Source organism: Eptesicus fuscus, chromosome 8 (genome assembly GCF_027574615.1).
Source record: "Eptesicus fuscus isolate TK198812 chromosome 8, DD_ASM_mEF_20220401, whole genome shotgun sequence".
Taxonomy (NCBI): Eukaryota; Metazoa; Chordata; class Mammalia; order Chiroptera; family Vespertilionidae; genus Eptesicus; species Eptesicus fuscus.
Window position 1 is genome coordinate 10,160,131 of NC_072480.1, and position 16,436 is coordinate 10,176,566.

The 16,436-nt window shown below is 40.7% G+C and overlaps 1 protein-coding gene across 6 annotated transcripts in view; it reads left to right on the forward strand.

Moving 5' to 3' along the window:
* The window catches only part of ZC3H13 (zinc finger CCCH-type containing 13), a 145,183-nt gene that overhangs the window by 61,645 nt on the left and 67,102 nt on the right, over nt 1–16,436 (forward strand). For all 6 annotated transcript variants that reach the window (XM_054719763.1, XM_054719764.1, XM_028161332.2 and 3 more), the window contains 2 exons: nt 11,916–12,226; nt 15,162–15,626. In XM_054719763.1, coding sequence (XP_054575738.1) covers nt 11,916–12,226; nt 15,162–15,626 — 776 coding nt within the window. The remainder of the gene's footprint in view (nt 1–11,915; nt 12,227–15,161; nt 15,627–16,436) is intronic.

Consider the following 16,436-nt stretch of genomic DNA (forward strand, 5'->3'; position numbering starts at 1 on the left):
CTGTTGAAATTCTTACTAAGTTCCTTGAGCATTAGTATAACCCAGTGATGGGCAACCTTTTAAGCTTGGTGTGTCAAACTTCACCAAAAAACTGAGCATAACTCGGGTAGTGTGTCACTTTGAGGAAAAAACATTATTTCGCAAATGTTTCATCCTCAGGAGCAGCAAATGTTTCATCCTCAGCGGCCGCGTGTCATCAGAAATGGCTATGCGTGTCAGTGCCGACACGTGTGTCATAGGTTCGCCATCACTAGTATAACCAGTATTTTGAACTCTGCATCTAGTAGATTGCTTGTCTCTATTTTGTTTAGTTCTTTTCCTATAGTTTTGTTCTGTTATTTCATTTCGGACATGTTTCTTTGTCTCCTCCTTTTCTCAGCCTCCCTATGTTTGTTTCTATGTACAAGGTAGAGCTGTTACATCTCCTGGGCTTGGTTAAGTGGCCTAATGTAGAAGGTGTTCTGTATAATCTAGTGGCTTAGCTTCCACGGTCACATGCACTAGGCACTCCAGCTTATCCCCCTCCACAATCTTGTGTGGACTGTATACACCCTTCTATTGTAATTGATCCTTGATTGCTGTTGGCACATCAATGGGAGGGATTTACTCCCAGGCTGATGGGCTGCAAGGACTAGCTGTGACCACCAGCCACTGTGGAGAATGAGCTGTACAGGGCCCACCCCACAGAGATGAGCCTGCATTGGTGGGGCGCTAGTGCCTGCTGAATCCGCCCCAGAGTGTGTCACTTTTGGAGGTGGTTAGCTAGTCCTTCTATGTGATCTGAAGCTGTCCACTAGGTGCACTGGCTCTGGGGCTTCCTGGGAAGTGCAGCCAAGGTCAGCTACCACCTGTCTGGGGCCACCCAACATGAGCTACAAAATAATGGCAGGTGGTTGCTACTTGAGCTAGCATTAGAGGTGCCCAGGCAAGGCCAAGCTGGAAACTACGGCCAGCTGCTGCTACTACCAAGCCTGGGGCCATTTAGCGAATGGTAAAGGGCACACTGAGGCCAGATGCTGCTTGTTTGAGAAATTTTAGGAAAGTGAAGCATGAGCCAGGACAGGCCATTTGTATGGAAATAGCTTGGGTGTGCCTGCCAGTTTGGTGGAGCAGGATTTCAGGGAATCACCAGGGCAGGGTTAATAGTGTTACTCAGGTTGATGGAGATTCAGATAGAGCACCTACCTGCTGACTCTATTGTGGGGGAGGGGTAGTCTCAGAAAATGTTCAGTGTCCTCTGCAAGCAATTTTGTTTAGTAGAAAGCTATACCCTCAGTTCTCTCCCGATGCCAGACAATTCACTTCCTCTACATATGTCCCAGGTGCCTTTTGATGTATTTCCCCAGCACTAGAGCTTGGAGAGAGTGAGTTTGAGTAAGTGAATGCATAGCCCCTTTAAAAGGAACTGCTTGGAACTCCAACAACCTCATATTACTCAGCCACAATCCTTACTGATTTTTATAACCAGAAGTTATAGGGACGTCTCTTCCTGGCACTGGAACCCTCGGTAGGGAGGTTGGGAGGCTGTTGTGGGGCTGGGACCCCTTGCTTCACAAGGGATACCTTCACAGCTGAGGTAGTTCTCCCAATATTTACCCACCACACTTGGGTATGGAGACCAGCCCATTCTAGATCTCTGACCCTACTGCCAGTCTCAATGTGGCTTATTCTTTGAATCCGTAGTTGTAGGACTTCCATTTAGCTAGATTTCAGGCAGTTCTGAATGATGGTTCTGTATTTTAGTTGTAATTTTTATGTGGTTGTTACGTTACTTCTTGATAGAAGTACAAATGTACTCGTGAACCTTGCTCAGATTGAAAAACAGATGTGGTCATTTAAAGCTAATTGGTTTTTACTTCAACTTAGAATCAGCAAATTACCACCAAATTGGCAGTGTTATTTCCTTTTAGGGATTGCACCTATTTATTAAAATAATTAAAATAAATTTCAGACATTTGACAAAGAATAATATCTGTTGAATTCATTATTTGATTTCTTCACTATTTATCATTCATGTTCAAACACCAGGCTCTGGACTGGTAAATCTCATCCTGTGACCATGACCCACAGGACAGGAAGGAATCCGTGAGTAACAAGCATATTCTGTAGACTAAATTGATAGTTTCTTGAGTAACTGTATACTAATGCTGCTTGGTTATATACAGTGGGTAGAAAAAAGTATTACATTTACATTATTATGGACTATTCACACACATAAAAATAGAATAGTATAAGGGTCCTTATATCCTTCTTGTTTCATTAGTACCCCTGTTCACCTCCCCAACCCCAGTAATATTTTGAAGCAGATTCTTGCCATTTTACCATTTCTTTTGTATACATTTTAGTATATCTCTCCAAGAAAGAACACTCAAAAAAATATAATCATCATACCAGTATCACACTTAAAAGAAAAAAAGAATAATGTAATTTTAAAACACAAATTTTACAAGCACTTTTTGTCATATCTTTTATAACATTTATTTGTCATATCTTTTATATCATTTTCCCAATTAATGGATATTAACAGAAATATCATGAAGAATATGCAAACCTTTTAGTAATCGAATGGACCCTGTGTGTTCAGGTTGGAAATTGTTTTTCTAAAGCATCGTCCTTTTTTCTACATTTAATTGAGCCCTGTCTATCAATTTAAAAAGTTTTTTCATTTGAATGCTAATTTAAGCTGGGTATATAATATTAAGGTACGTAAAGAAATGTGTGATATAGCTGAACGTAATTATATACTAAGTTTATGATAGACTTTTGTTAAACATGAGTTTTGTACATACCAGAATAACTTAATTGCATTGGGAAAAAAGAAAACCTTTTCATTTCGTCCAATTGGTCAAGGCTTAGGCTCTCATTTGTAGGTGTGATATTGGGAAAACTTGTCAAGACAAAATCTAGAGTGGCATTTATGCCCCTAAAAGTTGTACGTTTATCCAACAAGCTTGGTAGAATTAGAGACTTGGAAAGAAAGCTGTTCTCAAGAAATTTCAGAGAGGTTTTCAGTAGCATGAGGTGGTTGGGATGTTTAGTCCTGTTCCAGTAATTGGTCCAATCAGAAATGGAAAACATGGTAAATGCCAAAAACTCATTTTGGTAAAAGTGTGGGGTTGTGTTGTATGTGATAAGATTAATTAAGTAACAGACATCCATTCCAATCTGGCTGTGGTTTAGTAGTGTATGATGGTAATTTTTTCACTGGCAGTTCTGACCTGTGTCTGGATAGAACTTCTAGGACAGTGGCAGGGATTTCAAGAATTTCCCTTATTTGGTACCCATTTTGTTGGTCTGAGCTGAGGAAATAATGGGTCTGGGAAATGGGACCAAAACTTGAGAACCCTCTTTCCCAGGACTGGATTGTGTATTGTTTTTGGCATGGTCTGCTTCTCTTCATCATCTCACCATCCTGCCCACCCCATCCCTGAAGAATGCCAAAAACATTGGCATTTATGCCCCTAAAAGTTGTACGTTTATCCAACAAGCTTGGTAGAATTAGAGACTTGGAAAGAAAGCTGTTCTCAAGAAACATATAACAATGTTTCTTGAGGATTAAACAAGGCACAGGATAGGAGCCAGTTGTCTTAATTCATGTTATACTTGTGCATGTTGTTTCTGAATTTTATTGCATTTGGAATATTTACTCTCTTACTCCTAGAGCATAAAAACAATCTCATGTGCCAGGAATACCAGGTACTTGTCACTTTTGACTATGGGTCACAATGGTAGGTACAGTTACCAGCTAAGTCATGTGATTGAACAAGTCGGTGTAAGGTTCCTAAACCAAATTCTGAATATCATTGAAGGATATGTTGATTTAGCGATTATCTTAACAGTCTTCATTCTTAAATTGAGATTTCTTTAAATTACTTCATTCTACATAAATGCAAAAGTGAAATCTAACTAAAATTATTACTACTTAGCTTAGATTTACTTGTATTATCTAGAACTTCTTATTAGTTTGTTTGAATCAAATGTTTTACAAGTATCATTATATATGTTTACTAGAGGCCTGGTGCACGAAATTCATGCACGGGGCGGGTGGGGGGGTGTCCTTCAACCCAGCCTGCACCCTCTGCAATCTGGGACCCCAGTGGGATCGGGCCTGAACGGGTAGTCAGACATCCCTCTCACAATCCAGGACTGCTGGCTCCCAACTGCTCGCCTGCCTGCCTTCCTGATTGCCCCTAACCGCTTCTGCCTGCCAGCCTGATCACCCCTAACCATTCCCCTGCCAGCCTGTTTGCCCCTAACTGCCCTCCCCTGCAGGCCTGGTCACCCCTAACTGCCCTCCCCTGAAGGCCTGGTCCCCCCCAACTGCTCTCCCCTGCAGGCCTGGGTCCCTCCCAACTGCCCTTCCCTGCAGGCCTGGTCACCCCCAACTTCCCTCCTCTGCTGGCTTGGTCATCCCTAATTGCCCTCTCCTGCTGGCCATCTTGTGGTGGCCATCTTGTGTCCACATGGGGGCAGGATCTTTGACCATGTAGTGATGGTCAATCTGCATATTACTCTTTTATTAGATAGGATAGAGGCCTGGTGCACGGGTGGGGGCCGGCTGGTTTTCCCTGAAGGATGTCTCAGATCAGGGTGGGGGTTCCCTTGGGGTGTGCGGCGGCCTCAGCGAGGGGCCTGTGGTGGTTTGCAGGCCGGCCACACCCCCTGGCGACCCAAGCGGAGGCCCTGGTATCTGGCGTTTATTTATCTTCTACAATTGAACTTTGTAACCTGGAGTGGAGCCGAGCTTTCTGCTTGCTCCGTGGCGGCAGCCATTTCTGTTGGGATTTATGTATCTTCTATAATTGAAACTTAGTAGCCTTAAGCGGAGGCCTGGGCCTGCCAGGGTGTGCAGAACGCTTGACTTCCTCCATCGCCAGGGGCAACCCTAGCCTCCTGCTCTTTCCAGCTCTGTGGCTGCCGCCATTTCTGTTTGGATTTATGTATCTTCTATCATTGAAACTTTGTAGCCTTGAGTGGAGGCCTAGGTCACAAGGGCAGGCAGAAAGCTTGGCTTACTCCATTGCCGGGGAAACCCAAGCCTCCCTCCTGCTCTCTGTGACCGTAGCCATCTTGGTTGGGTTTATTTGCATATTCACTCCTGATTGGTTGGTGGGCATGGCTAGTGGGTGTAGAGGGGTGATTGTTAATTTGCATATTACTCTTTTATTAGATGGGATGATGAAGGAGATATCTTTCAAAAGATAAGTATTCTTCTATTTCTCTAGATCAGCAGTCGCCAGCCTTTTGGACCTCGCAGACCACCAGTGGTTTGCGGACCACCGGTTGGCGACTGCTTCTTTAGATCATTTAATTAGAATTGATCTCCTTCCAGGGAGTATTTATCATGATCCAAAGGGACAGCAAGTTACTAGGCCTAAAACAAATTATTACACAGAAACATTTTCTTTCTCCATATTCATATTTAGGCAAGTAAGATCTTATTAGATTTTGAATGACACTTCTCTGACTAAAACTATGAAGTGATTTCCTTCATGTTTAAAATACAACCAGACTTTCATCTCGACCTAGAAGATTTTATATCATCTGGCCCCTGCCTTCTCTGTGACTCTCTCATAAGTCTTTTTACTTTCTCATAAATTGTATTTAACACTGATCTTCTTTCTGTTAAAATTATATATGACTAGAGACCCGGTGCACGAAATTCGTGCACTGGAGAGGGAGAAGTCCCTCAGCCCAGCCTGCGCTCTCTCACAGTCCAGAACCCCTTGGGTGATGTCCACCCATCTGCAGCAAAGGCGGAGAGGCTTCCGCCACCGCCATTGCACTCGCCAGCCAGCCATAAGCCTGGCTTCTGGCTGAGCGGCGCTCCCCCTGTGGGAGCACACTGACCACCAGGGGGCAGCTCCTGCATTGAGCGTCTGCACCCTGGTGGTCAGTGCACATCATAGCAACCAGTCTTTCTGCCATTCGGTCGATTTGCATATTAGGATTTTATTATATAGGATAATCTCTCCTGCCTCATGGGTGGTTGCTGAGCCCTCTGCACAGAAAGTTCTGCCCTTAAATTTTCAACTCTTGACTCGAATTCCATCATCTTATTAAAGGCTTGCTCCTTAGTAAGCAACTTGACAAACTGTTTTTTGGACCTAACAGTTTCTATTTCATTACCCTGTTTTGTAGACTTTGTTGTGTTAATTAGCTGAAATTGCCTTGCTTTATTCTAGGTTGTCTACTCCTAGATCCTGTAATTAAGACAGACTGGTTTTCATCCCTCTGCTTCAGTTACCTCATAGGGTTGTTATCATAAAGATGAAATTAGTTAACAGTGTCATGCACATAGTAGCAATATATTTATTACCTGCTGTTGTTAGTATTAACATCACGATTATGTTAGTGGTTTTGTCCATCTTCACTTTGGTATTTTCAGTGCCAAAAATAATCCTTGGAGCATAAAAGGTGCTCACTTAGTATTTCTTCAGTGAATTAAAATGATTTAAAGCCTAAATATATCTGTGTGTAATATTGTGTTGTATTTTACTATTGGAAATAAAGTTGAATTTTTTGTAGTGTCCATATTTTTCAAAGTATACCTTTTTTGCATGATGATTTTAAAGGTTGAATTATGAATGTTAGTTACATTATATAAGCATATTTTCATATTTGAAAAATAGAAACTACTGACTGAAAAGTCATTGTTATTAATTTTAAGAATGTCTATGGTTGGCCTTAGCCGGTAGCCCAGTTGGTTAGAGCATCATCCTGATATGCTATGATTACAGTTTTGATTCCTGGTAGGTCCAATGAATGCATAAATAAGTGGAACAACAAATTGAGGTTTTCCTCTCCCTCCCTCCTTCTCTTCCTTAATCTCCCCTTTTCTCGCGCTCTCTAAAAATCAATAATTAAAATTTTTTAAAATAAACTCTGTTGTAAACATGTTGGTTTGTAAGTGAAATTACTTGCATCTTGAATATGAGGAGTTTTTCTTTTTAATTTCTTAACCTTTTACATTTTTTCCCAAATAAAATTTACTCTGAATATTCTCATTACACATCATGTCTTAATTATAGCAACATTAAAAATCTTTTGATGGGAACCAAGTCAGGCTAAAGATCATCTTTCCCTTTGTGCTATAAGTTACAGTTCCCTTGCTGACAGTGTACAGATAACTGTTTTAAGGTGTTAAGCTTCTCATGGTGCACCAGACTTTCCCTTTTTCTTTATATTTATTTATTTTTAAAATTTAATAAATCTTTATTGTTCAGATTATTACAATTGTTTCTCCTTTTCCCCCCCATAGCTCCCCTCCACCCCACTCTCTGCCCTTACCTCCCCCCCCCCCCGCTGTCCTCATCCATAGGTGTACGATTTTTGTCCAGTCTCTTCCCGCACCCCCCACACCACTTTTCCCCTGAGAATTATCAGTCCACTCCCTTTTTATGCCCCTGATTCTATTATATTTACCAGTATATTCTATTTCTCAGATTTTTAATTCACTTGTTTGAATGATAACTTTGCTGGGTAGAGTCATCTTGGTTGTAGGTTCTTTCTATTAATCACTTTGAATATTTCTTGCCACTCCCTTCTGGCCTGCATAGTTTCTGTTGAGAAATCAGCTGACAATCATGTGGGTGCTCCCTTGTAGGTAACTAACTGTTTTCTCTTGCTGCTTTTAAGATTCTCTCTTTGTCTTTTGCTCTTGGCATTTTAATTATGATATGTCTTGGGGTGGTCCTCTTTGGATTCCTCTTGTTTGGGGTTCTGTGCACTTCCTGGACTTGTAAGTCTATTTCACCAGGTGGGGGAAGTTTTCAGTCATTATTTCTTCAAATAGGTTTTCAGTATCTTGCTCTCTCTCTCTTCTTCTGGCACCCCCATAATTCTGATGTTGGTACACTGTCCCAGAGGCTTCTTACACTGTCTTCAACTTTTTGGATTCTTTTTTCTTTTTGCTTTTCTGGTTGAGTGCTTTTTGCTTCTTTGTATTCCACATCTTTGACTTGATTCTTGCAATCCTCTAGTATGCTGTTGGATCCCTGTATATTATTTTTTATTTCAGTCAGTGTATGCTTAATTTCTAGTTGGTCCTTTTTCATATCCTTGAGGGTCTCGCTAAATTTATTGGCCTTTCCTAGGAAATTCTTGGAGAACCTTATAACCATGGTTTTGAACTCTATATCCAGTCGTTTGTTTTCCTCCATTTCTTTCGTTTGTGATCTGTTTTTTGTCTCCGCATTTTTGCTGCTTCCCTGAGTTGGTAGGGTAGCTTTGTATGCTAGGTGTCCTATAGGGCCCAGTGGGTCGACTTCCCCAGTTACCTGAGGTGGACACTCATGATACGGACTGTGTGTACAGCCTTGTTGTAGTTAAGTCTTGATTGTTGTTGGTATCACTGGGAGGAATTGACCTCTAGGCCAGTTGGCTGTGAGGATCAGTTTTGTCTACTCCGGGAGAACTTCTGTGCTGGATTCAGCCTTATGAGAGAAGACCTGCAAAATTGCAAAAGCCTCTGTGCTCAGCTTGGATGGGGCGGTGTCTCAGGGCTGAGCAGACAGTCTTGGCTTCCTGTCAGCCCTGCCCTATGAGGCCCCTGGGTTTCAGTATCCCTTGGTAATCGTTGCAAGCACCTCTAAGAGTAAGCCGCCCTCAAGTTTCGCCCGCTGCCAGACGGTCCAGTTTCTCCCCCAATGAATCTGGATTCCCAGATTCTTGCCCAGAACTGGAGTTCAGCACAGTCGGGAGCTTCCAGTTTCCTCTAGCTAGAGAAAGCCAGCGGCACACTCAGCAGTCAGACCTCTCTGCGCGCACTTGCGCACGCGCTCCAGACCTCTATCTTTCGCGGCTCCCCTGAGTTTCCGCCTGACCGTCCAGATTCCCCCCGTAAGAGCCTGGGTTCCCAGGGGCTCGCCCAGAACTGGGGTTCAGTGCAGTCGGGAGCTTTCGACTCCCTCCTGCTAGGGAAAGTCAGCGGCAATCTCAGCAGTCAATCCTCTCTGTGCGCACTCGCACACGTGCCTCCAGACCCCTGCCCTTCGTGGCTCCCCCAAGTCTCTGTGTGCCTTTCTCTCTACCTGACAGTCCAGACTCCCCCGGTATGAGCCTGGGTCCACAGGGTCTCGCCTGGAACTGGGGTTCAGTGCAGTTGGGAGCTTCCTTCTCCCTCCCGCTAGAGAAAGCCAGCCAGGCACTCAGCCGCTCTTCCTCTCTGCACGCGTGTCTTCATACCTCAGCCCTTTGCGGCTCCACTGATTCTCCGTGAGCTTTTCTCTTTCCTTCTAGTTGTAGAATTTCCACTCAGCCAGCTTTCCTGTGGTTCTGGATGATGTCCATTCTGTCTTTTAGTTGTAGTTTTGAAATTGTTGTGCAAGGCAGCAGTTTAGGTGCTTACCTATGCCACTATCTTGGTTTCTCCTTTCCCCTTTTCTTTATTTGAATTTCAAGTTTCACTTATCCCTCAGATAAGAAACCAGCCAATTCTAGAGCATAAAACTAGTTAATCTGAAATTACTGCTATTCTAAGGGGAAAGTAATTTAATACTGTATATCTCCACAGTAGTCTAGAAGCCACCGTACTGATAATTTTATCATATTTCAAGATGATTTTATTAAAGTCACACCTTTTATATTTGCAAAATGAACATAGTTCTTGGTATAGGCAGGCTCACATCAATAATTTGATCCATCTTGTTTCGATAGCAGATCCTCTCTTTTCACTGTTCTTCAGTCCTCAAATTAAAACAATAGTAACAGAGTGAGAATGTAAAGATGCTGTCTTAACCAACCTGGGCTAGTATTACAAAATACGATGGGCTAAGTGGATTTAAAATAGACATTTATTTTTCATAGATCTAGAGACTAGAATCCAAGGTCTAGGTGCCAGGCAGATTGGGTTCCTGGTGAGGGCCCACTTCAGGACTCCTAAATGGCTGTCTTTTCATTGTGTCCTCTCATGAAAGAGAGAGATAGAGAGGAGCACTCTGGTCTCTTCCTTTTCCAATAAGGACACTAATCCAGTTGTGGGAACCCCATCCTTAGGACCTCATCTAAACCTAATTATTCCCGAAGGCTCCACCTCCAAATACCATCATATTGGGGGTTGGTGTTTCCACGTAAAAATTGAGTGTATAACACAAACATTGAGTCTATAACACAAACATTTCCACACAAACATTCAGTCTGTGACAAATGCTTAAATTAAATCAACAATTTTCATAAAATATTTTCCTCTAAAAGATTGGTAAGAAGAAAAATACGATTAACCCTTTGCACTCGCTTGCTTTTTTCTCGATTCCTTTATTCTACTCGGGATTTAATTTTTTAAATACCCCAGATTTTACAAAGCGCGGCAGTAGAATAAAAAACTGGAGTTTCTTTTCATACAAACTTATTTATTTAATGTAAGAAAAGCCCAATTAAAGGAGGAGGGAGGGAAGAGAAGGGCTACCGATGCTAACCATGTCGAGTCACACTCAACATTCAAGTGCAAAAGATTAAAAGCTGAAACCATAACTTGACAACACATTGGTGCTCTGACCTTAATGCAATTGCTCGATTATTCAAAGCTTGAACTGAAAAATTTGTTTCCACCAAATCTGAGTAATAATTATTGTAAGCATTGAAGGTAATTCTAAAATACTTTAACTAGAACTTCTAGCCCTCTAAATGATTTGAGTAAACATCTAGCCCTCAAAATGATTTGAAGAATATGATATTTATCTGGGTATGTGATATCTGGAATGTTAACTTTTAAATATTAGTCCTGTTTTTAATTATTGCACAAATGTTTGTATTCCAGCTCTTCATTATGCACACATTTTGCATATTCATTGTAGACAGGGCCCAGGTCATAATAGATTGTAGGAGTGATTCAGTATGTTATTTCCTTGGCATCAGTGAAAGAAGATGATTTTAAAGGTGTATAGAATGCCTTAGTTAAACCAAGACTTACAGACTAAATCTCATTTTGTGCTGTCCAAGACTGAAAGCAGATTATTTGATACTAGAGGCCCGATGCACGAAATTCATGCACGGGGGTGTGGGGGTGGCCTCAGCCCGGCCTGTACCCTCTCCAATCCCGGATCCCTCAGGGGATGTCCAACTGCCGGTTTAGGCCTAATCCACAGGGATCGGGCCTAAACCGGCAGTCGGACATACCTCTCACAATCCAGGACCACTGGCTCCTAACTGCTCGCCTGCCTGCCAGCCTGGTTGCCCCCTAACTGGCCCCCTGCTGGCCTGGTCACCCCAAACTGCCCCCCTACCAGCCTGGTCTCCCCCTAACTGCTCCCCTGCTGGCCTGATCGCCCCTAACCGCCTCTGCCTCAGCCCCTGCCATGGTGGCTTTGTCTGGAAGACGTCCGGTCTAATTCGCATATTACCCTTTTATTAATATAGATGAAACTATATAGACAGTACATTCTTTTCTTAACCTTAGTAATTTTTCCCTATTCTAGATGTCAACTCAGGCAGGGCAGACTAGGTTTGACTTAAGTTTTTCCCTTTCCCACAACCTTGAAGTGTAGGCATTCTCGCAGCTGCTTTCTATCTAGCTTTTACCAGTATGTTTTTTCTTTAGCTCTTTGTGGGTCCCCACCTCCAAGTACCTAGTCACTCTATCAGAGATTACCTGTAATGAAAGTGAATTCCATATTTTAAGTAAGGGTTAGACCATCTGTGTTCAGGGAGAATGTTACCTTGCAGCCACAGCTTAGGAGAAAGGCAGTGCAAATCTCTAGAACTGTTCCTTTGAGCTGATTTAAAAATCCGTCAAATTGTTAAAAGTCAACTTATTATTTTATAGCAGTGTGAATTAAAATTTATTCTAGAATTATTCACAATTTTAGCTTTTTTACATGCAGTTATTTTTGTTTTATTTTGAAAAAAAAATGTATTTTCTTTTGGCTAGAAATGAAGGCTCTTAAACTATTATTTACTAATGTTATTTTTCCTTATAGGTCTACTTCCCCTGCAGGACAGCACCATTCTCCTATGTCTTCTAGACATCACTCATCTTCCTCACAGTCAGGATCATCTATTCAAAGACATTCTCTTTCTCCTCATCGAAAAAGAACTCCTTCACCATCTTATCAGAGGACAGTAACTCCACCTTTACGATGTTCTACTTCGCCTTATCCTTCACATTCCCTATCTTCTCCTCAGAGAAAGCAAAGTCCTTCAAGACATCGCTCTCCAATGCGAGAGAAAGGAAGGCATGATCATGAACGAACTTCACAGTCTCATGATCGGCGTCATGAAAAGAGGGAAGGTATGCACTGTATTTTATCTGGATTTTTAAAAGTCATTTAAGTAGATTTTTTTTTTTTTAACTTAAGACTTGGACATTCAGATTTATTATAATAAGGGATAGAAGAGAACTCTGTTATACTAAGCCTTCTGTAACACACAGAGGAGAAGTCTTGAGGACAATAGGAGGTGCTTAATGGCATGGGCATGTAAGCTGTTAGCATGTGTATTAGTTATTATATGTATACTAAGTTGATGCTTTCTTTAAGAAGTTTTATTTGAGCTCTAACCGTTTTATCTCAGTGTCTAGAGTGTCGGCCTGCAGACTCAAGGGTCCCAGGTTCGATTCTGGTCAAGAGCATGTACCTTGGTTGCGGGCACATACCTAATAGGGGGTGTGCAGGAGGCAGTTGATCGATGTTTCTCTCTCATCGATGTTTCTAACTTTATCCCTCTCCCTTCCTCTCTGTAAAAAAAATCAATAAAATATATATTTTTTAAAATTTTTTTATTTGAGTACTCTCGAGTTCTAGAAATTTTTGGTCATCTTATTTTTAGCGCACCCTCCTAATTGCTGAGTTAATTCTTCTAAAAAATAACGAGGTGAAGGAATGAGAAGCAGCCAACCAGAGGGCAGAGTTTGAAAGCATCAGAAGTGTTTTGATAAAGAGGTGAGAGTAGGGGGAGCATTCAAAGGGTCAGTGCAAACCAAGTGATAGTTTTCCAGGTATAACTCAAGAAAGAAGTAAAGTAAACAAAGTAGTTTCCTTTCTTAGATCCCTGAGAATTAAGTTAGCTTTGAATTTGTTACACCCTGTTCAAGCTGAGTTGCTATCATTACCTGACAATACAGTATAATATCTCTAATATCTCTATACTTGTATAAGCTTGTTGTCCTTGTTTATTTACCTTGACAAGTTTTTCCCTAACTTCTCCTCAGTTAGTTTTAACATAATGAGTACTCAGAAAATACTTGCTTACTTGCAATAACATTTCTGTTTAATATGCATTTTAGAAGGCTGTTTATGAGAATAGTATAGCAGTCTCCCATGAAACATGTTTAATTTAGTTGTTCTCTTCCTATCAACAGTGCAAGCAATAATTAATCAAATTTTTTTATTCACAAAAATAATGGATACATAAGTAGAGACTGGAGAGAGCATCTATTTTATAGAATTACCCCTGTGTACATGATTTTTGGAATAAGATCAGTACATTAGTATTTTAATAAGATATTTAACAACTAGAATTGATTAGAAATCTATTTCTTTAGTGACTACTGAATGAAAACTCTTTATTTCAAAACATAATTATTAAACACACTAATGAAGAGGAATAGTATACAGTTGAGTATTTGGGAGATTGCTTTTTTTGTGATAAGAGTGGCTTATGTTATAGGAAGAATCCATATGTGTTTAGGTTCTTTATAAGGAGGACATTTCTTTAACCTCCCATACAAGAGTGTAGCAAGATGTTTGTTCCTCTCTAGATGTCATTTTCTGAAATAAGAATAATTTTAGTGGAAGAATGAAAAGGGAGGTAAAGAAAAAAATATAATCAGCAAACGACAAGTGTTGGCAAGGATGTGGAGAAAAAGGAACCCTCCTGCACTGCTGGTGGGAAAGCAGACTGGTTCAGCCACTGTGGAAGACAGTATGGAGTTTCCTTAAATACTAAAAATGGAACTCCCATTTGACCCAGTAATCCCACTCCTAGGAATATATCCCAAGAAACCAGAAACACCAATCAGAAAGGATATATGCACCCCTATGTTCATAGCAGCACAGTTTACAACAGCTAAGATTTGGAAACAGCCGAAGTGCCCATCAGCAGATGAATGGATTAGAAAACTGTAGTACATCTACACAATGGAATACTATGCTCCTATAAAAAAGAAGGAACTTTTATCATTTGCAACAGCATGGATGGAACTGGAGAGCATTATGCTAAGTGAAATAATCCAGTCAGAGATAAATATCACATGACCTCACTCATATGTGGGATATAATGAGCAACATAATTTGACGAACAAGAATGGATCCAGAGACAAATGGCAAGTGGGGTGGAGGGGGTTGGTTAGAGAGCAACCAAAGGACTTGTATGCATGCATATTAGCATAACCAATAGACACAGACACTTGGGCGGTGGGGATTTACCCGGGGTGGGAATGGCTGAGGGGGGTGGGGTCATTTGGGGGAAAAAGGAGACATGTAAAACTTTAGACTAAAAAATAACAAAAACAAAATATAATAATTAGATGTATTTCTACAGACAGATGGGGGCATCATGAAAAAAAAATACTATTAAGTGAACATTATTTAGGCCAGTTGATATTGGAAGAGGACTAGAAGTAATCGATGTTTACAAGAAGGGATGGAGACATATCAAATCCTTGCCTTTGCCATCCAGCTTATTCACTGTAGGCCACTATAAAGTCTTTAATGCCATTTGAGGTGGTCACATGTGGTCTATTTGTTTCAATTGTTTCAGAAATCAGTATGACCTTAACTGGTTTGGCTCAGTGGATAGAGCATCGGCCTGTGGACTCAAGGGTCCCAGGTTCGATTCCAGTCAAGGGCATGTACCTTGGTTGCGGGCACATAACCAGTAGGAGGTGTTCAGGAGGCAGCTGATCGATGTTTCTCTCTTCGATGTTTCTAACTCTCTATTCCTCTCTGGAAAAAAATCAATAAAATTTATTTTAAAAAAAAAAAGAAATAAGTATGGGTAAATTGGGGCAGGGGAAGATCTTTAGAGTTTATTCAATAAAAAACAATTACCTAAGCATTAGTAAAAATTACCTTTGGAATTTTAAGTTTGGATGGATTTAATTTTCTTACTTGACCATATTTTCTCCTTTTATTTTTTTCAAAGAACATGAATTACCATTGTAATAAAATTTTTAAAGCTCCATATTAAATATATTGGGGTTTTTTATTTCCAAAATTGCGTTACAGAGACTAGAGGCAAAAGGGATAGAGAAAAGGACACAAGAGATGAACGAGAGTATGAACAGGATCAGAGCTCTTCTAGAGACCACAGAGAAGACAGAGAACCTCGAGATGTTCGGGATCGAAGAGATGCCAGAGATACTAGAGACCGGAGGGAGCTAAGAGACTCCAGAGACATTCGGGACTCCAGGGAGATGAGAGAGTATAGCAGAGATAACAAGGAGAGCCGTGATCCCAGAGATTCTCGGTCTACTCGTGATGCCCATGACTACAGGGACCGTGAAAGTCGAGATGCTCATCGAAAGGAGGATACATATCCAGAAGAATCCCGAAGTTATGGCAGAAACCATTTGAGAGAAGAAAGTTCTCGTACTGAATTAAGGAATGATTCCAGAAGTGAGTCTCGAGGTGAAATTAGGAATGACCGGATGGGCAGAAGTAGGGGAAGAGGTCCAGAGTTACCTGAAAAGGGTAAGATTTCTGACTTGTCAGTTAACTGTATCTTGTATATTTATATAGAAATTATTAAATCTCCTAAGATTTCTAAATATATTATTTCTACATCTATTGTCATTATTTTGTCAAAGTAATTTTCAGTTAATTAACTCTTAACTCTGAATAGGAATTGTGAGCTAAAGTAGCAAAAGGTAAGTTGGGCCTGAACTAGACCCCCAGTTTGAATTATATCATGCCTAAAATCTCGATTAATGTGAAACACTAAGAAAATTGCTCTCAGGAGAAAAAAAGGGAAAAGGAAATAATTTCTATACTACATTTCATTTCAAAATTATCATTAAAATAGGATTAAATGGTGGGCTTTCAAAATTGGTGGTGTCAGAAATGACTAATTTGTGTATTCTTCAGTATTTGTACTTGCTTCAAAACACCTCAGATCATCACATATCAGGATTTTGAGCCATTTTTCTAATCTTTCCCTAATAAAGCATTTGTCTTATCATAAAACTACTAACTAAGATGTATTTGACTATCTCCAAACTGCTTGGAATGAATTAACTTTGTCTTCTTCCACCATCCTTTCTCCCTTCCCCAAAACACTGCTGCTCAGCCTGATTACTCATTCTTTTCATTGGTCTCTTGGTCAATATTACAGCTTCACATTAAGCTGAAGGCCCCTCACCTTCTTCTTCATAGTTGTCTTGGGTTTTCTTAGCCCTTTGCTTTTTTATTTACATTTCATAAATGTAAATAAAATATACCCTTTTATTTAAAAAAAACAACTAACTATATACTGCTCTATATCCTGCTGTTTTCACTTTAAAA